This window comes from Podarcis melisellensis, assembly GCF_964234715.1.
Source record: "Podarcis melisellensis genome assembly, chromosome: 2".
NCBI classification, from domain to species: Eukaryota; Metazoa; Chordata; class Lepidosauria; order Squamata; family Lacertidae; genus Podarcis; species Podarcis melisellensis.
Genome location: NC_138529.1, coordinates 96,564,613 through 96,585,388, shown reverse-complemented (window position 1 = coordinate 96,585,388; position 20,776 = coordinate 96,564,613). Strand labels below are relative to the sequence as shown.

General features: G+C 43.6%; 1 protein-coding gene across 1 annotated transcript in view; it reads left to right on the top strand.

Annotated features, from left to right (window-relative positions):
* Window positions 1-5,996: 5,996 nt before the first annotated feature.
* TAFA1 (TAFA chemokine like family member 1) overlaps window positions 5,997-20,776 on the top strand; it is a 339,980-nt gene continuing 325,200 nt past the window's right edge. Inside the window, exons 1-2 of the mRNA XM_081903462.1 lie at window positions 5,997-6,909; window positions 9,423-9,543. Coding sequence (XP_081759588.1) covers window positions 9,432-9,543 — 112 coding nt within the window. The 5' untranslated portion in view covers window positions 5,997-6,909; window positions 9,423-9,431. The remainder of the gene's footprint in view (window positions 6,910-9,422; window positions 9,544-20,776) is intronic.

Here is a 20,776-nt window from a genome sequence, read left to right as displayed (position 1 = left end):
GTTTTCTGCCTCCTTCCCTCTCCCCACTGCCCTGAGCCTGTGGCATAGATCTGGAACCAGAGAGAAACCTGCCCTGACACGCCTGCCAGCACGAAGTCAGCCTGGGGATATCCCCAGAGAGCAATGGAGCCAGCTGCACTTAGATAACGAAGAAACCTTTGACGCTCCCATGCAGACACAGAAATACACAGCAGGCAGCAAGGAGACAGTGGAGTCCAGAGTCTCCCCTATTCCTTTCAGAGCCGCTGCCCTGCCATCTCACCCTCATTGACCTGACTTAAACTACTGGCGTGGTTCCTGGTTTGTCTCTGAGAAAGCTTTTGCTGCATTTTGCAAATCAGACAATTATTTCCCAGACTCTCCATTTTGTGAGGAAGGATTTCTCTCTTTTTTTTAATTTTGTACGGCTTCCAGAGACTCTCTCTTCCCCCCTTACTCCTCATACAACACACACACACTTGAAGCCTTTCTTATTCAAACTCATTCTGGTTTTCATCGCCCTGAATTTGGCACAGGGGCTCAATCTGCCGTAGACAAGCTTGCCTTTACTGCTGGCAGAAACTGCTGACTTATAAACCGAGCGGGCCGAGGGAGCCCACTGAGGTGCTGCTCTGAGCTCATTTGCAGCTGCAGGTAACAGTCCTGTGTCTGTCTAGTGGGATCCTGGGGAGATGAGCTTTTTCCTCTGCATCGTAGTTCTTAAAATTGGCAGAAGCAATATTGAGGCAGGTGCGGGTTGAAGACACACAAGAGTATATTCGCCAAGGACTCTTTTGTTCCTCTCAATGAGGTCAAGAACCAGGGCAGGGAAGAGATTAAGGAAGCAACCCTGTCTGTTGAATATTCCCTCCCCATTACTCAAAGCAACATGCCCCATACTTCCTAAGCAACAGCCCTGCACACTGGCAGCATCTGTCTGGGGTCATAGAGTGGCGTGACTTGCATTGCACATCAAGGGAGCAGGATTTGGCTGAGCAACAGCGAGATTGTACCTTACAGAAATCTGTGGCTTGCAAAAACTGGCAGTGCCTTCATCACCAAAGTATTAAACCACCCATGGCCCAATCTTTCTCTTGGCCTTCCTGATTTGCTTTCCTCCCCTGGCATCCACTGCCACATCCCCTCCATCTATCAAGAACATCTCCACAGCCTTCATCTGGCCTTCCTCTGTGGCAAGGTTGCTCCCCAAGGTACCCTTGAATGTTGTAAGTCTTGCCTCTTTCTATATGCTGTGACATTTAGCTTAACTCTGGGGCTATCCCCAGCCTGTTTGGAAACTTGAATAGGAAGGGTGCTGCCTTCATCGGTTTGCAACGTTTGAAACACAGTGTTTAAGCTTCCACCTACCTGGGCATTATGCCGGTCAGAAGAGAAAATTTGTGATGCATATTCTTCCTCTGCTCTTCCATTTCACCAGATAGGAGCTGAAGGATACCCTTCTGAAATGGGGAGCTTGCTTGTAGCTTTTTTGGGAGGGGGGGGTTGAGGGAGAAATTTGATGCTATTCTCATTTAAAGGCGAATCTGCCAAACTTTTTCTTTTCCAAACAATATGCAAATCGGAACATGGCCATTCTTTGAAATTCACACTTCTCCGAATTTTGCAATGCAGTTCTCCAGCCAATTAATATGTACCGCAAAAGAGGCATATATTAAAGTTTGCACAAAAATGCACAGCCTTTAGGGAAATTGCTTGCAACAAGGCAGTGCATTTTTGTGGAAACTTTAATACACGGGCCTCTTTCTTGGTACATATTACTTGTCAAATTGTCATACCTGCATATAAAAATAGGTTTATTAGGAGAAAAGAGCATTAAAATAGTATTAAAATGCTGACAATTTTGCCTGAGGACTTTTTTTAAAAAAACAACAACACACACACAAAAAAATTGTTGTGCAGTTTTGGAGAGCTGGATTTAAGATTGGAAAAGTGAGAAAATCTGGGAAGTGAAATTGAGAGATTTGCCCATCCCCACTTATAGCCCCTGTGGTCCCCCATGCATTAATCTAGAACCTGGAAGGTGGAATTCAGCATCATGCTAATCCAATTGCTCCACTAACACAAACATTTCTCCCCCCTGCATTATGTTCTGTGGGTTCTCCTGACCCTTCCAGAACTGATTGGGGGCACAGGGGCACATTTGGAGTGGGGAAGGAAGAAAGCCCTGTTGCACTAGCAGGGACCTGTGCTGGCTCCCACTAGTGCAACTAATTTAATTGAACCCAGCCCTGATTTTCCAGGGTTCAAGATCACATGGGGAGCCTACAGAAGTAGAAACAGCGTCTGAACCTCAGCTAGCTACTCTTCCACTCATGGGAGGCAATGGGGATGGACAGGAGCAAAGGCAAGCTCAAAGCCACTCTCACCACTCACATGCATTATTTCCACAATAGCACCTTTCTACAAGGCTATGTATTGAAAACGAGCTTTCAGTACTTTTGTAAGCTGTTTCAAGCTTTGAGGTTTCTTAGAAAAAACACACAAACCAGTGGTGGCATGGGCGTAGATAAGGGGAGGCAGGGGAGTAGCTGCCTCCCTTAAATCCTCAAAAAGTATTGAAAACCATTAAAAAGACTTAATTAACTGAGGTTCTGCCCCCCCCATAGCAGAAACCTGCCCCCCAACAAAAGCCCGCCCCTGTGTAATGTCCTCTTTTGGGGGGATTTTTACCTGTGATCTCTCCCCAAAACGTTTTGGGCAATCTTTCAAAAAAAAAAAGCTGAACAACTTTTTGTCACCCCACCCCACCCCCAGCAAAAATCCTGGCTACACCCATGAGTGGTGGGGCAATATATACAGTGGTACCTCAGGTTAAGAACTTAATTCATTCTGGAGGTCTGTTCTTAACCCGAAACTGTTCTTAACCAGAAGCACTACTTTAGCTAATGGGGCCTCCCGCTGCCGCCGCCCGATTTCTGTTCTCATCCTGAAGCAAAGTTCTTAACCTGAGGTACTATTTCTGGGTTAGCAGAGTCTGTAACCTGAAGCGTCTGAAACCCGAGGTACCACTGTATATATCCATGGCCCGCACCTTGATATTAAAGAAAATGATGAGGGTTTGAGATGCATTGGAGCCTTGGCTTCCACACAGCAGTTGCTGGACCAGATTCAGCAGATACATTTGTTGAATCTGGAGCTGTACTATTGAACTTCACTGCCTCAAAGACCAAAGTCAGTCTCGGGCGATGGGAGGGAAGAACCGTCTCAGTCTCTTTATATCTATATTACGCAATAAAATATAATAGTGCCAAAGGAGGCATTAACAGCCATGGGAGGTACTGCACTGCATTCTCTTAATACTACTCTCTATGCTAGTTGACATTTCTGAATTTTAGCAAAGAAGCTTATTGGTGTGAGTGTAATTACTACAGGTTTGTTTGTCTGCCCCCCCCCCAGCACAATAATTTTAAGCATTTGAAAAAGAAAGAACAGCAGAAGGCCATTCATAAAGTGCCTGCTCTAGAGTAGTTCCAGTGCAGGGTTTGGAGCAAGAATACTGTGGATGAAATTGTTTGTGGCTTGAGGCCAGCGTGAGTGTTACTGTGAACTTGAACTTGTATTTTATTGTGTTGCCTGCAGTGTTGGCCACTGTAGCTATGCTTTTATGCGGAGAGCTTGGATTTATAGGCGATGATGCATCTTGATCCTACTTCCCTGGTTTTAGTGCAAAGCAAACACCATTACTTTTAAGGAAGTGGCTTTCGCAAGGAAGCCCGTTCAGGACCCAATTGCCCGATTGCTCTTGTGTGTTTACTTGGAAGCATGCTTTACTGAGACCAGTGGGGTTTGCTCTCAGGTAAGCGTGCCATAGGATTGCCTCTTCAATGTCGTTATTGTCAGGATAATATATGAGAAGAGGGGGAGGGAAATGAGTTCATTCCTGTAAATGACCACTTAAGTTGTTGGCAGCAAATAAATGACTGCAATAAATTGTTCTTCATGTCAAGGCCTCATGTTAGGGTAGGATGCTGAGGAAGGGGAAGGGACTTTATTCTTTCCCAGCACATCCTGCACTATTTCAGAATTAGAAAATCCTATATATATGATCTGGCAAAATTAAGCACCCCCACTGACCCTCAACAAGGAAGAATTTGAATGCATACCCCCTCGTCCCATTGAAATAATTTGAAAATAAAAGTGGTTCCTTTTGGCATGGGTAGGCAAACTAAGGCCCGGGGGCCAGATCCGGCCCAATCACCTTCTAAATCTGGCCGCGGATGGTCTGGGAATACATGAGTAGAATGTGTCCTTTTATTTAAAATGAATCACTGGGTTATTTGTGGGGCATAGGAATTCATTCACTTTTTTCTTCAAAATATAGTCCAGCCACCCACAAGGTCTGAGGTACAGTGGACCGGCCCCTTGCTGAAAAAGTTTGTTGACCCCTGCTTTTGGCTGTCTTGCACTCTTGGTTTTTTTCTTTTTTTCTTTTTTACTTATGGCAAAGGAGAATTATTTCAAAAAGACATTCAGTCATGGGACGAAATGCCTTCATTCTCCCAGTTTCCAAGTTATCTTTACTTCCCTGTCTGCCGAATCTTATATGCTTAAATAATTTGGGGTTGTTTTGTTTTTGTTTGGTTACATAATTTGGGGTTGTTTTGTTTCAATTTGACATTCACATGCAAATGTTAGCACGCCTAGGCAACTTTTGCAAATATCCCAAAACTCAAGAGACATGCAAGTCCATAACAAACCAACACCAAAATTCACAGCTGGGGAATACCTTTGTTGAAACCAACCAAAACAGCAAAGAAACTGTAGCAAGTATTTGAGTATTTCAGAACTCTGCATCAGGAAATATGCTACACACAGCAGAGGCTGTCCTCACCTCCCCACTCCCTGATTTGTGTAGCTTCCTGATTGACAAAGAGCTCTGGAGAATCCACAAGCTTGCCACCATTTTGTGGCACCTTCAGTTAACCCTAATGAAGGCATTGCCCTGTTGTGACTAACTTTGACAATCAGCATCAACTGGTGTATGCTCATATGAATGCTGAGAGTTTTCACCTTTTGGGCATGAACTGTATTATAATTGTATTTACCCAAACACAAATTTTTTACCCAAATACTAATTAAAAAACCCAGTTTTCAGAGGTACCCAGGTGAATCACATTTAAGAGTTTTTTGGACATTCGTTTTTTCAATTAAAGGTTTTCAGTGGGAGAATAATGTGAAAGGACAGAAATATGAAGACGGGGTGGTGGTGTGATAAATAGAATATATGGCTATATACATATTCCAGTTATTCCAATAAATGTAAAATTGTTAACAAGACATTATACTTTTTATGAATGTATTCCAAATTTACAATTTACATCTAAAAGCAATCTGTTCATATTTTGCTACAGTTGCCACGTCTTCTATCGATTGATGGAAGGGGGTCATGGCCATATCTCTCCAGCAAATTAATACAAGTCTTTCAGCAGAAGTCAGAGTTTTTGGACATTCATGACAACTTAGGTAGGTAGAAAGTTTCCTTACGCTGAGTCAGACCCTCAGTCTACCTAGCTCAGCTTTGCCTACAGGTGCCTCTCCTATGTGGAGATGCTGGGGATTCATCCTGGCCCTGTGAGCTACCACTGCCTATTCCTTGCAGAGGTTAGTCTGTCGCAGGAAATAAGAGCCTTGCCTCCTTTAAAAGACTTAACAGGTTTCTAGCCCTCATGGACTAGACTAGAGTCTCCTTCATCTTCACCCGATGCTGGTACAATCTATCCACCACAGGCAGGTTCCAGCACTCTCAAAAATATGCTTTTATGCCACAGCAAAACCCGTATATCTTTTAAGATCCGCCAAAAACGAAAAAAAGAAAAAGGTTTGTTCGTGCAGTTTTTCAGAAGATGGTCAGCATTGCTAAGCGAAAATTCTGAGCCTTTCCTACAATACCGACAAAGGCTCCGTATATATATATATGAATGACACCCCCGCATCTGATGACTATTTTGGGTACCCGCCTTTGCTTAAAGATGAAGAAGAAGGAAAAAAGTTGTCTTCCCACATTGGACTGTAGGTGCTTCCCTGCCCAATCTCGAGCGGATTCAAAACTCCTCCCTTCTCTTTGGTGGCGGTGGAGCAGGAGGAGGAGGAAGAGAGACTTGCAGAGATTAGGGTGGCAGCCAGACTTAGGGACCCTCCCGGTGTTTCCAAGCACCTTCCTTCCGCAGGCGTTCCAGGAGGAGGGCTGGGCTGGGCTGGGCAGGTGAGTCAGCCGGAGGCTCCCGTCTGCCAGAAGAGGGGCCGTGTCCCTTTAAAGACATGTGATACTTTCCCCCCAGCCGGGGATGCATTGAAATAGACTCTTCGGTACTTACACCGCGCTGTATAGGCGATCTGCGCTTTTCCTACGTACATCTGCTCTTACTCCGCTCTGAGTGCATTGGAGAGAGAGAGAGATACATATATATATATATAGGAAAGGGGAGAGAGGGTGGAGGTAAAAAAGGAGAGAGAGGGGTGGGCTGGCGTGTCATTAAACATCCACCGATCCTCCTCTCTAAGTGCCCTGGAAGCCTGCGAATTATCTCAAGATCACTTGAAAGGTCTCCTCGAGCAGAAGGTGTCGCTCCGAGATGATTTAAAGGTGAAAATGACAGGCTTTCCACCTCTCAAAGCTTGGCTACTTTTCTGACAGCCTGGGAGATAGACAGAGAGAGAGAGAGACGGGGAGAGAGCGAGAGAGCCTAGATGTCTTCTTTACTCTTGGAATAGGATTGCCAACGAGGACACCGAGACACAAACCAATCCCCGGTTTCGTTTTCGTGCGTCCTCAAGAAAGGCTGCTGTCGAAGATTGCCGGGCGAAACTGCACGATCCCGTGTTGTGGTGCAGATGGATTTTTTGGGGGAAAGTGTCCAGTCTTTCCAATGAACGCGAACCGGGCACTGTGCTTTGGGTTGGAATCCTCAGGTAAGGACGGAGATGCTCGGAGGACTTCTCGGGATCCTCCCGCCGAACGAATGTCAAATAAATATACCTATATGTATCAGTAATAATAATAATAATTGTTGTTGTTGTTATTCGGATGAGAGAGAGAGAGGGGGGGGGGGAGAGAGGGAGAAAGGGTCAGATCATCAAACCCAGGGAAGAAATGTTAGCAAAGGGAAATGTTGGCTCTGGAGAAAAGTTCCTACCAATAATGTTGTTTGAAGATGGATGGTGAACGCTTGCGGGGGGGGGGGGTGTTGAAAAGTCCTCACTCTAGAAATGCTGCCTGAAAAGAGAGAGAATGCGAAAAGATCAGCAGGAGAAGTTTTTTCCCCTGTCTTTCTCCGCTGTTTAAAAGACTACTCTGCTTGAAAGATCAACCCCAGTGGAGGGGGAAGCCTCTTTTCCCCTTTAAATGTATTTGCTGATTGCATCAGATGCACACACACACCATTCATATATAGATATATATCCCAAACGAAGAGGGGGAGGGGCATCCATCTCTTTGAAATCCACCCAGAAGTGCATTTGTGAGGTGCTTGGAAGGGAAGGGCTGGCTGTGTGTGGTGCTTTTGTTGCTGAGGTTTAAGGAAATAAAAGAGGGGGGAAGGAAGGAAGGTAAGCCAAAAGTAAACAGCAGGGAGAAGGAAACAACTAATTATATATATATGCTGGGTGAGTACATCAGAAACACAGAGCAGAGAGTAAAAGGGCATCCCGCTGGTGAAAATTATGTTTTGCAATTTGGTTGTTAATTATGCTTCTCCTTTGGAGCTGGAAACTTGTGCTTGATCCATTCAGCTTCCTCCCTCCCCATTTCCCCCCTCAGAAAGAGCCTCTTACAAAGAACATGCCTAAAAATTTTAAAAAAAGAACAATGATGTCCATGTCTTGCACTTGACACTTGTACTCCGTGACTGATCTGCCACTGGCAGTGATTTCAATTGTTAACCAACCGTGAGGATACATCACTTCTGGGTGTTTTTTTAAATACTCGTAAGCCCAACCTTCAAGTGTGTGTGTGTGTGTGTATGAGTTGTTCTGCATGAGAGATAAAAGAGGTTTATTTGAGCTTGAATGTCTTTTCTCCCTTCCTCTGGGAAAAAAAAAGATGTTCATCTGATTGGATTATTAGATAGAAAATGCCTTCTTGTCATTGGCTGACTAAGGAGCATGCCTGAAGTTTGATTAATTTGGCAATGTGGAATGCAGCAGAAGGTGTTGTTAAAAAGAACTGGATGGAGCGCAGCATAGCCAAGCCTTGGAAATCTGGCGATCCTTGAAGGCTTAGAGGCTGTTAAACTTGTAAAGTTTACAAGGGGTGTCTGTGTGTGTGTGTGTGGAAATGCCCAGTGCCAGAGAGGTATCAAGTGATGGCGTATGTCGCCCTAGCAGAGAGAGATCTCTTGCTTTTGTAATGAGGATTCCTTTCTATTTTCGATACAAATTGATTTCTGAATAGATCAGTCCTCCGCCCTTCCTCCATTACTCAGGAAATTCAGTCTAGTCCTACAAGTTTTCTTTCGACGAGGCACAAAAGAAAAGGAAGCTGTGTGCGTATGGACTGATAGAACAGAGTTCTGAGAAACAATTACTTTGCTTAGCAGACAACACTGCAATTAAAAATTAATGGCCTTAGAAGTTAAAAACGACGCAGCCCCTGCCGGAGAGAGATTAGACTTGCCAGATTGTCAAGGCAGAGCTTGCTTGAAATGTGTCTTGGCACTGGAAGTCAAGTTACTGTTTACAACGTGCTTTATGAAGTTCTGAGAGGGCTCATCTATATTAATCTCTCTGTGATTGCACAGGCACCTTAATGCTGTGAGATTTGGCAGTAGCATGTTCCAGCTACAACGCCCAGTTTTCCTGGTCCATTTCCATTGACTAGGAAGGCGTGAATGGCACCCTGCGATGGCACCCACTACGTCCCACATTGCTGCTATTTTGCAGGATGGATTCGCTCTCGGAAATCTTGTACGACCAAGCGATTTGCTTGCATGCTTTACGCGCCCATATCACGAAACAGAGTTACTCATTGGAGATATACTTGCCTAGAGTGTTTCTGATCACACCTTGAAAGTGCAATTAAAGAATGAAATGGAGTGTGGATTTCTTAGCTCCTGCCTTAAGACTGTCCCATGGAACTGACACGTCCATCATGACATGAGCCTTGGTAGCCTCAGACCTCCTCCATCAGCTGCACCTTGGTTTCCTGTTAACCTTGGGCTTCTTTTAGCACTGCTTTCATTTATGCCCCTGAATTATTAAAAGTTAATCTCGAAGCAGGCAGCTTCCTTGCATTCCTTTGGACGCACTCCTTTGTCACATGACAACTGGCAGTCTGGAAGAATGGGGGGGGGGGAGAATTGAGGTGGGGAAACATCCCCCCCTCTACCTGTCTTCCAACATGGTTCAGATGCACATAGCATCCGAATGGAAGCAGAATGTGGATTCACTTGCAGTGGGTGCTAATTGTTGTCTACTATTTCCTTTAGAGAACGGCCATGGTCTCTGCAATGTCCTGGGTCCTGTATTTGTGGATAAGTGCCTGTGCCATGCTGCTCTGTCAGGGCTCACTTCACCACACCTTCCAGCAGCATCCTCTGCACAGACCAGGTAGGACCACAAAGATGCTGCTCTGTGTATGAGCCTATACTGTATATCAATGCAATGGAGATCAATCTGTTTCACCCCTGACATTCTACGAGCTGCTTCCTTGCATGACAATGAAATCAACCAAATATTTGCTCTCCTGCCGTGGAAAATCACAACCAATTTTTTTTTTTTTGAGGGTGTGTGTGTTTCTGTCAGTTTCCTCAAATTGGCATGGGAAAGCTCTTTAGATTATACTGTAGATTCTTTTTACACTGTGTGGTAAGAGAATAAGATTTCTTTCTCCTGTGGAGAAATCATGCAGTTATATAACTTTGAGCACTTTTATTTCCTGTACATTTGCGAATTGAGGCACAAGTCTCCCCTCCCTGCAAGAAAAAGAAAAGACAGGGGGCCCAATGTTTGCATTCAGATGAGAAAAGGACAGATAATCACATGCCTATTTTAGTAACTTATTTTCTCTTACATCTGTGGATGGAGACAAAAAACTCAAAACACCCACCTACCAATAACTATGCATTATCCTTTACTGCCACATGCAGGGTGAATTCTAGAATGTGGGGAGACCCGCTTGGCAATGTTGCAGCACAATCTCAGCCCTTTTACTCAGAAGTATGTCCCCCTGTATTCGGTGATGTTTATGCCCTGGCAAATGTGTTTAGGGTTGCAACCTAAGCCATGCCTCCAGGAAGCCCCTTAATTCAAGCCTTATGTAACCACTTATTGTTCCTGGGATGGTTATGCCAAGTGTAAACGATGCTGCGACATGGCCTGCATTTTTGTCGAACCCTGCTATTTGTGATCGTGGTATGATAAGGCGAACGATATTTCTGGTGGTAAAGCATGTCATGTTTCCAAGGATGCTCCATGGCTGAAAGGTGCAAAAAAGAGAGGATTTTGGTGTCGGTAATAGAAATTGATTAAGGTAAGATTGTGTCTAAGGCATTGCGTCGCATTGACGTTCCTCAGATGGAAATCAACAATGTCATATTTCAAAGCTGACCATTCATTTGGAACTTGCTTCATGGGCTTACTGTCCAGGAAATGATCCATGTGCATACAATGCAATATAAGAAGGCTGATGAACTGGCCACTGCTCATAGGATGTGGTGAGCTTCCTACCCCCCTTTCTCTCTCTTAGAGTTTCAAAGGTGAAATGCGCGTGGTGATGATGGGTAATCATGCTCTGCAGATTTTGAGAATATCACTTTTGGCTCCAATAGATGTCAACGTCTTTATTCAATCTGATGTGGGTGAGGAAAAGTGTCCTTCAGACCAGGAAGTAATAGCTTAAGAATCTTAGAAACGAAAGGGAAGATTTGCCCAAAAGTATTGCGGTGAAATTGCTCATTGATAGCTTCCTCTAGTTACAGCCCTTGAATCAGAGTTGCACAAGAGCACAGTTCTACTCTTATGTCTTATATACCCATGCCATTCTGTGTGTTGTGGATTTCATATACATTTTGCTCTAGGGTGCGCAATCAATTGCTTCACTAACTGTCATTATAATTGATCGGAGGCAGGTGGGACAACCGGTATGCATGTCTTTCTCTCAGAGCCATCAAGAGAAGGAAACAAAGCGCCCACTGAAACAGAACGGTGGCAGCTCTCTGCCACCAATGGCAGCACAATGGACAAACAAGCCACTGTATGTATAAATAGTCAAAGGGAAAATGCAATCTCATTTTTGCACAATCAGTTGAAACAAGTGACATGATGAGAAAAAAAAGAAAGGAAAGAGGGATAGACCTTCCGGTGGCTGGCAGCATTTGCCTAAGCTTGAAAAATCACCTCCTTTATGAAGCTAGAAGAGCACGGCATGGGATGCATACAAAGCATTGGGGGAAATGGGAAATATGACATATCTTTCGCAGGGGCTGTGATACAGAGTGAAGGCTTTACAGCTGCCTCATCACCTGCTTAGGAACAGCAGAGCTTTCCCTCTTGCGAGACTTTCTGAGGCAGGCAGCCTGCACCCTACATGAGTAAGATTGATGGTCTTCTGAGCCCAGGCAGCCAATTTCAGTCTCTCAAGAAATAAGCCACTACGTTGACAGATGAGTGGAATGTGATGGAAATGCTCACCATTGATTCAGGTTGTTCCATGTCTGGATAGGAGAAGATACACTGAGAATCCTTTAGGAAGACAGAGTTAGAGGTTATTACGAGATTTCTTTTGTCACAATACAGAAATTCTATCTATCTATCTATCTATCTATCTATCTATCTATCTATCTATATCTATCTATCTATCTATCTATCTATCTATCTATCTATCTATCTATCTATCTATCTATCATCTATCATCTATCTATATCTATCTATCTAATCTGTGAATTTGTCACCTTATTTGAGAATGCAAGTGGTGGTGGTTGGGGAGTGTTGCACAACATGAAGAAAAAGGAAATGGAAATGTGTTAATGATGAAAATGAGCAGAGTTTTTAATATATTCAGCTGCAGTCCTCAAGCGATTGCTATTTTTCATATTTATATTATTAGGAATGCATCATTTACTTTGAGTTAGCCACTTTGAGTTAGCCACTGTTTAAGGAAGATTAAAACACTGCATCGGGGGGGGGGGGGAGAAGAGTGAATAAAAACTGGAGAAGATGAATCGATGCATAATTTTCTAATTTCATACTGTTGTACTAGAAGGCCTTTTCTATTTTTAATAAGGTGAAAATACACACAACTGTAATTAATTGTCTAGCATACCTCCACCCCAACTATCACAATCTCCCAGCACTTTATGGCGGCTCAGTCCATAATTCTTGGTAGGGGTCTTTAATTTGTAAGAGGGCTTCCAAATAATTTTTAAAAGCTTGACAAGAGCATGGGGAAATTAAGGAAGACAAGTCTCACTATGTCTTCCACCTCCTTGACTTGATAAATGGAAGATCTCCTTTAAAAACCACAGTGTGCAGCATTTTAAATATCACATGATTTAGTGGACTTAATCTACTGCTCTTGAATTTGGCTTTAAATAGAGCTGCATAGAGAAACCATTTCTCCACGTGGATGGCTAGGTTGGTGATTTTGAAACTAAGAACATGGGGAATATGGTGAGTTTAAATGCTTTTTTGCTAGGTTTAAAAGTACAAAGACATGTGGCCCTTATCCAGGGAATCCCAGGGTGCCACTGACTGATGCCAATGCTGTTCTGGTGGTTCTACAAAACAAGCTTGGACAGGAGATTTGGGTGATGTCACACATGCTTCTCTACAGCCATGACTGTCATGTGGAGTGTGATTTGATTTTTTTAACTATTGCCTTGTTTTGTGCTTGGATTAGTTTCTTCACTTTGATTGCTGCCCCTGCCTTGAAGCTATAAAAGCAAATGATTATGGGTTGTATCCAACCACGTTGTCCCATCCAGACACTGATGTCTGAACAGCAGAACTTCCCTCTCCTCCCACCACATGCGTATGTTCAAGTAACTCCCCCCCAACATTTGGGAGGAGATCTGGGGGTAGCATGGGGAGATGAGGAAGTTCTTTTGCATAAGCTGAAGTCCTTGCACCAATGGGACACTTTGTTGGATGCAACTCAAAACTTTTTTGGGGTGGTACGGAGAGAGAGTATGGCAGCACAGGTGTCAACTGCCCCAGGACTGCACCACTGTAAGGCATCTCCGACATGAATCATATGCTCTAGAACAGCAATGTCCAACCAGTTGGCCGCGATCGACAGGTAGATCGTCGGGGTGCTCCCGGTTGATCGTGGGAGATTAAAAAGTGATTGGCCGGTTTCCTATGAGCAAGCATGCTGCGCTGTGCCCCTGGTGCTGTGTTCCATCGCTGGCACCCTCACTGCTTAGAAAGGTTGAATTCCCTGTGTCGGCATCAGAATGTGGGAAGGATAGAGGGCAGCAGAATTTTGTGCTAGTGATTTTATGCAATCTTCACCCCAAAAAGCTTAATAACTCTTGTCACCCTCCCTAAAAGAAGCTCAACAACTTGTGCCAACCCTTCCTAAAAGAAAGCTCAACAATGCTGGCCATTATTTTTCCCCAAAAGCTCAAGAACTCTGGCCTCTCCCCCCCCAAAAAGCTCAGCAACTCTGGTCTCACCCCCTAAAGAAAGCTGAACAACAATGACAATGGTTAGATTGCTGCCAGTTTTATTATGCTCAGAGTAGATAGCAGTCTCTAGAGAGTTGGTTGTGCCTCCTCTGGAAGTTCCAGATTAGAATGTTACTAGTGATCTGAAAAGGGACCCAAACAAATATGAATAAAAATCGTGTGAATTGAGTTTTCTTGGGCATTCTTTGTCCAGGTGGCTATAGCATTTCCCTCTTTCTTTTCCTCTCCTGCACACCTGTGCCACTTCAGCATGGCATGGAGATGGAACACATCATAAAGGTCAATTTGGAAGGTGGGGCATTGTGATGTTCCATGCATTGTGATGTTCAACCAGTTGTTGTCGCGTCATTTAAGAGCCCAGGAAGGGATAGAAAGTGACTCTTTACAAGCTTGATGTAAGCAATCCTAACAAGAACTGTGAGACATCCAGCGTAGGCATCAATCTTACTATAAAATAGGTGTGTTTGATGAATTGAGTCTTTGTCATTTCTGAAATGAAGTACCCCGATCCAAACCTCCCAAACTGATGTGAGGATTAGAATGTAGATCTCAATCAGGTTTTGCACTTTGAGTGTTGTGGTGCACTTATCAGTTAAACACACACACACACACACACACACACACACACACACACACACACACTATAATGTATCCAGAAATATAGGTTCTCAAGAGAAAATACATTTTGAGAGAAACCACACATTTAACTATATAATGAAATGTGAGTTGTCAAGTGAAAATTGCATATTTATGCAGAAATGAGAAGAAATGGATTTAGGAGTGAACCCATTTGAAAGTAAGATAGGCTGGAAATAGGCTGAGTCACCTGTAGGCTGTAGAGTGTTAAACTTGGTGTGGTGGTGGAGGGGGGGGGGATTTGCTTTGGTTGCTACTATATTATGCATTTTTGTGTTTTTATATTGTAAACCACCCTGTGATCCTTGGATGAAGGGTGGCAAAGAAATTTAATAAATAATAACAAGCAACATGAATAGAGCATACTCTAAAATCCCAATGCACAAGGGAAACCTCCTGGTGAGATCGTGGGAATTCTCCACCTCACGTGGAGAATGTTCTCCTGGTTAAATAAGAGGCTGAAGATAGTTTGTGGAACTGAATTAGCTCTTACAATTAAGTGCAACATATTTACATTTTTGTATTGTTTATGTATTGCATTTTAGTCACACATTGGAGCATTTGCAATTCAGGTTTCAACCCAATCCCTTCCAATGGCCTCTATTTACCAGAACCGACCTGAATATTCTGATGCCTGCTAAATCATTTCCCCATGTCTGTCTTGGGTTCCTCATGGATTCATTTCACAAATAGTTCATCTGAACTGCTAGAGAGGCTCTGCAGGTTTCAACCAACTCCTCCAGAGCCCTAGAAGTGAGTGGGTTGGATCCTTGAGAACACAAAGTTGCAAAACTGCAACAGACCCAGAGTCATTGTATTTTTAAAGTGTGAAATCATCATGGCCGTACAAAGGCTTTCTAATACAGGGGTAAAGGAGGTGTGTGTGGAAAACGAGAATGATTCTGCTGAAGGTATGTGTAATGCTACACAGCAAGCATGTAAAGCTTCAAGTAGAAAGGCAAATCTACAAGGAGTGACAACTACCAAGGGATGTTAGAAATAAAAGGGCAAGGAACATGAAGGGGAATGTGAGCCTGCTACTCACTAAAAATGAATAAACTAGGACAAATGACTTTAATTTCTTCGCTTCAGTCCCAAATAGAGTAACAAGGCATTTCACAAACAGTTTTGAAGTATCACAAGGATAACATCTCAGAATCCAAATTTACCTTTAAACCTGACTATAGCTACAAATTGTTCACCTGTGATTTCAAAAATACTGGTGTCCTGGCAGTGGGTACCAGGAGCAGAACTAAATCAGAGGCAGAAGCTTGACAGTTATTTTGTGGTAGGGGGGAGAGAGATTGTCTGTATTGTGGATGGGGGAGCAATACATTAAGTTTGCATCATAAAATCTTAATGCAGACCTACCCAATTCATGTTTCCTAAACTGCTACATAAACCAGTATGCGGCTATCCTTTGAAATTCACATTTCTTTGAATTTTGTGTACAAAGAAGCATGTCTTGTGGGGAAATGACATTCAAAAATGCATTATATCGGGGAAAACAACTTTCTACACTGGATGTATTGGTAAAATCATGCACAAAAAAATGCAGATTAGGAGAAATTCCCCTCAAAGCGTGTACAAGTTTCCATGCCCACTTAAAAAAACAAAACAAAAAAATCACAAACTCATGCAGAAATCGGGGGGGGGGGGGGAGGATTATGATGGCAAAGTGAGAAAGCAAAAGAAACCCAAACTCTAGTTTACATGACATATCATCAAATTCAATCAGTGTGTGGTAAAGGCCACTTAGATGGCTTGAAAAAAGGAGATTTGGATATTCAACAAATAGTTATCACATTGGCTGGAGGCGACTTCCAGCTTTGGAGCCAGCATACGTCTGAATACTAGCTGCTGGGGGAGAGCAGACAAGACTATTCCTTTGTGATGTCCCTTTGAGCTTCCTTCAGACATCTGGTTGGTTCCTGTCGGAAGCAATGTAATGTTCTAGATGGATCTTTGATTTGCTCCAGCTAAGTCTGGAGCCAGAACAAAATTGGGCAGGCCAAAATTGAATTGAAGGCAGAATCTGGTGACACCAGCAATCCTGGCCAGCTGCTGTGCTTGAAGTGGCTTATCAGGGTCCATCAACACCCTATAGGTGCTGATGCCTCTTGGGCTCTTCCTCCCCATTTTCCTGGTCACGGGCCTATGTGACAGCATAACACAAAGCCATGGTTTAATAAGCTTAATAAACCATGGTTGAATAAAGGTAAAAGGTAAAGCGACCCCTGACCATTAGGCCCAGTCGTGGCTGACTCTGGGGTTGCGGCGCTCATCTCGCTTTATTGGCTGAGGGAGCCGACGTACAGCTTCCGGGTCATGCGGCCAGCATGACTAAGCCGCTTCTGGCGAACCAGAGCAGTGCATGGAAACACCGTTTACCTTCCCGCTGGAGTGGTTCCTATTTATCTACTTGTACCTTGGTGTGCTTTCGAACTGCTAGGTTGGCAGGAGCTGGGACTGAGCAACGGGAGCTCACCCCGTTGCGGGGATTCAAACGGCCGACCTTCTGATCGGCAAGCCCTAGGCTCTGTGGTTTAACCCACAGCGCCACCTGCGTCCCATACCGTGCACTAAAAGGGATCACTGGGTGTATTTCCTCTCAAGACACGTATAACTTCTTCCTTCTAGTTACCAGGATAGTTTGATCTTTTCTCTTCCTTCAGTTTTAGTGTATGGTTTTTGTTGCCCCCCCTCTCCCATTTTTAATGTTTCCCTTTCCAGTCTGTCATGAAACTGAGATTCGCTAAGAGCAAGGTTTCTGCCTTCTTCTGGGATTTCACATCTTCCCCTAACTTCAAATGCTATAAACAGAGTCATTCTCTGGAGCCAAACTTAGTTTAGCATTAAAACAGTGCCGAAGACTCCTTAATGTGCTTTGGGCAGAGAGCTGCCGCACACTTGGGTTGCAGTGTACATCGGATCTACTTTTTTTGAGTTTTGTCCAGAGGGACCTTGGGGAGGAATGCGAGTAAAATAGTAAACAAAGTGGCAGCAGAGCATGGAGTACATTTTTGTGGCCTATAAACTGAGGGGGAAATGAAAAGGGTTAATGGGACGCAGCTCTGGAGTATTCTTTCCAAGATTGAAATAAAGGGTTGTCTTCAACGTAGCATGAAAGTGAACATCCCATCACTGCAACAAGGGAACATTCTCCCACTCTCCTCTATCTGTGCACACCTGATATCTGTTCTGAGTTCCCTCCAACCGTCTAGAGCAGTTTGGGGGATGTTGTGGTGGGAGGAAGAGAAGAGAAATCCCATTGCACTAGCACTAATCCTTATACTCTGGGAAGAATTCAGTTGAAAACCACCCATAGTGTCCTAATGAGCTATCTATCCTCTGTATAAGGAAATGGGCTCTTCATGACATATAGGAGAACATTGGGTGCGTGGAAAACCAGCCAATGCCCTAGATTCTCTTCCCAATGTTTCACTAGCTCAGCCTTTGCCAGCTTAGTGGGCACCAGATGTAGGATGGCAGCTCCCATCATCCCTAGCCAGCATGCACACTGATGGGGACGGTAGTGCAGCAACATCTGGAGAACACCAGGCTGGTGAAGGCTGCCTGCACTCCATTTTGCTTCTTTCCCCCTGCTATTTGCCGGACAATGGCTCCCCTGCTGCAGGGAACTCCCCCTCCATTCTACTTTCTGCAGAATCACTGAGTAGAGAAGGATATCTCATCTGGATGTGCAGCTGTGCTCCTAAACCAGTCAAATGTGGGAGTTTCCCCATATTTCTCCACGATGTTAGACTATAGTTAACTTAGGGTTAGGTCCAATGGACAGCAGTCAAACTGGCAACCTTGGAGTCATCAGCACCATGCTCTAACCAGTCAGGCATGCTTTCTTATTGTCAGACTGAATTCCTATACTAAAGACTTAAATTCAGATGCAATTACCCCAATCTGATGTTTTATAAGACCAGGAATGAGCCACATATCCGTGCTGTTCCTTCCTTCCTTCCCCTCACACATCCAGTTTCAGAAACTATTTCCTAGTTTCCTGTGCCATCTTCTGGGAAACTATGGTTTGAGAGCTCCCTGCAAATCAGATGCAGATCCAGGATCAGGATTGTGGCATCTGAACTTGGTCTTTAAGATACCTCTTGTTGTAACCCGGCTAAACTCTGGCCTCACAGGTCACTCTACTACTCAGTATGAGGGACAGATCAAGTCAATGATCTGAGGGACAGATCAAGTCAATCCTTGGTGGCCTTGACTACCGATGAAGTCAAGAAATAGCTGCCAGAAATTTACAGATACATCAAAGGATGGTATACTTTATCAGAATTTGCAGAAGTAAACGCCTGGAGATGCTAACATTTTTAAATGCAGTTTGTTACTCTTAGTAAAACAATGTAGAATTTACCATTTCTTCAGTACCCCTCCAAAGAGGGTATGCTGCACCCACAAATATCCCACAATAGTAAGAATACCTAAAATAATAGATAAATAGATCACTGTATTCCTTCTGCACACTGTTCATGCTTAAAGATGTAAATAAAGTCTCTTCATTTAATTTTTTTATTTTTTTTGTTGATTTAAGGTGGGGTTTCCACCTTAAGTCTATCTATCAATGTATCTATATCCATATCTATCTATCTATCATCTATCTATCATCTATCATCTATCATCTATCATCTATCATCTATCTATCATCTATCTATCATCTATCTATCTATCTATCTATCTATCTATCTATCTATCTATCTATCTATCATCTATCTATCTATCATCTATCATCTATCATCTATCATCTATCTATCATCTATCTATCTGTCTATCTCGATCATCATTATCTACCTACCTACCTATCATTTATCACAATTATATTTTACCTTTTCTCCAAGGAGCTCAAGGTCTCCCCCTACAAAATAAGTCTTTGGGCTTTTTTTATTATTATTTTTACAGCATTTTTCTTAGAAAATTGCCCTAGTTGCCATATGCCTGGGTTTTTCTGGGCATTTTGCAGATTTGGCAAAAATCTGCCCAGATACTATTTCCACAGTCCGATTCCCGGACGTGCCTTCGAAAACCTGAGAGTATGGCAGCCCTAGGGCAGTTCTCTTCCTGCCAATTTAATCCTGACAGCAACCCTATGAGGTTGGCTAGGCAGAGAGATTCTGATTGGCTCAAGATCACCCAGTGAGTTTCATGGTTGAGCAGGGATTTGAACCTTGGCCTCCCAGATCCTAGAGCACAGCTTTCAAAACTGTGTGCTGTCACACATTAGTGTGTCAGCTGCTGTGTGTAGGTTTGTTGTGCGAATGCTCCTCCTGGGGCTGGAAAGAGGTTAGTTGAACTTCCAGCTTGCTAGTACAGTGGTACCTCTACTTACAAGCTTAATTCGTTCCAGAGGTCTGTTCTTAACCTGAAACTGTTCTTAACTAGAGGTGTGCTTTCACTAATGAGGCCTCTTGCTGCCACTGCGCCACCGGCACACGATTTCCGTTCTCATCCTGGGGCAACGTTCTCAACTTGAGTTAACTCTTCCAGGTTAGCGGAGTTTGTAGCTTAAAGTGTTTGTAACCTGAGGTGTTTGTAACTCAAGGTACCACTGTATAGCTGAATTACTGTGTTGCAAAATGATGCATGTCTAAAAAGTGTGTCACCAACCTGAAAAGTTTGGAAAGCTCTGTCCTAGAGATACAATCCAACCACTATGCCACACTGCCTTTTTCTTATCAATTCCCCCTTTTGGCGCCGCTACGTCTTCGGTTACCCCCCACCCACAGCATGGAGAAACCCATGTTGCTCTTATTTCTCACTCAACCTGATTTGGCTGCATAGCCACCATAACTCAGCTTTGGAGTTTGCTATTAGAACACACAATTAATATGTATCAAACTATCCTCACAGTTTTGATGCAGCTGACTGTGAATGAGGCCCGAGCATCTTGATCTATCTAGATGGTGGCAGCTCTTTCAAAACATGTGCAAAAGTCTTCCCATTTCTGACTTCAATGACTTCTTTGGATTCAGTATTTGTCTCATGTATCTTGAGTCTAAATTTGAGCAAGGGAAAAGATCTTTAGACCCTCTTTTGAAGTTACTGCGGATTAAATGAGATCAGCATCTTTCCCCTGCAGTCTCTAAAATATTTCTGACATCCTGTTATATTTGCAGAAAAGAAGCATACTGTTGAATAAAAGCGAGAAAGCCAAGTAATCTTATTTATGTGTAACTGCATTGATTGACCATGGAATGACTCTGGCAGATTTTAGCCAATGATTATATCTCTGGCTACAGGGGGCAGGGGAGAGAATCCTATTATCACGTCTTAAATAGCAGCAACATTATTTGCCTGAAGAGACTGGGGTCACAAAACATTCAAATGTGAGGAACTCTAGATCTGAGTTGCTAGGTTATGGGTCATCGTCCTAAAACACTAAACCCCTCTGCCCTACTACCCATTTAGGATGTAATCCTGACCTCCTCCCTATCCCCACTGCTAAGTTTGACTTATTTACTTATGCCTTGTCTATATACCACCTCCTCCTTCAAGGA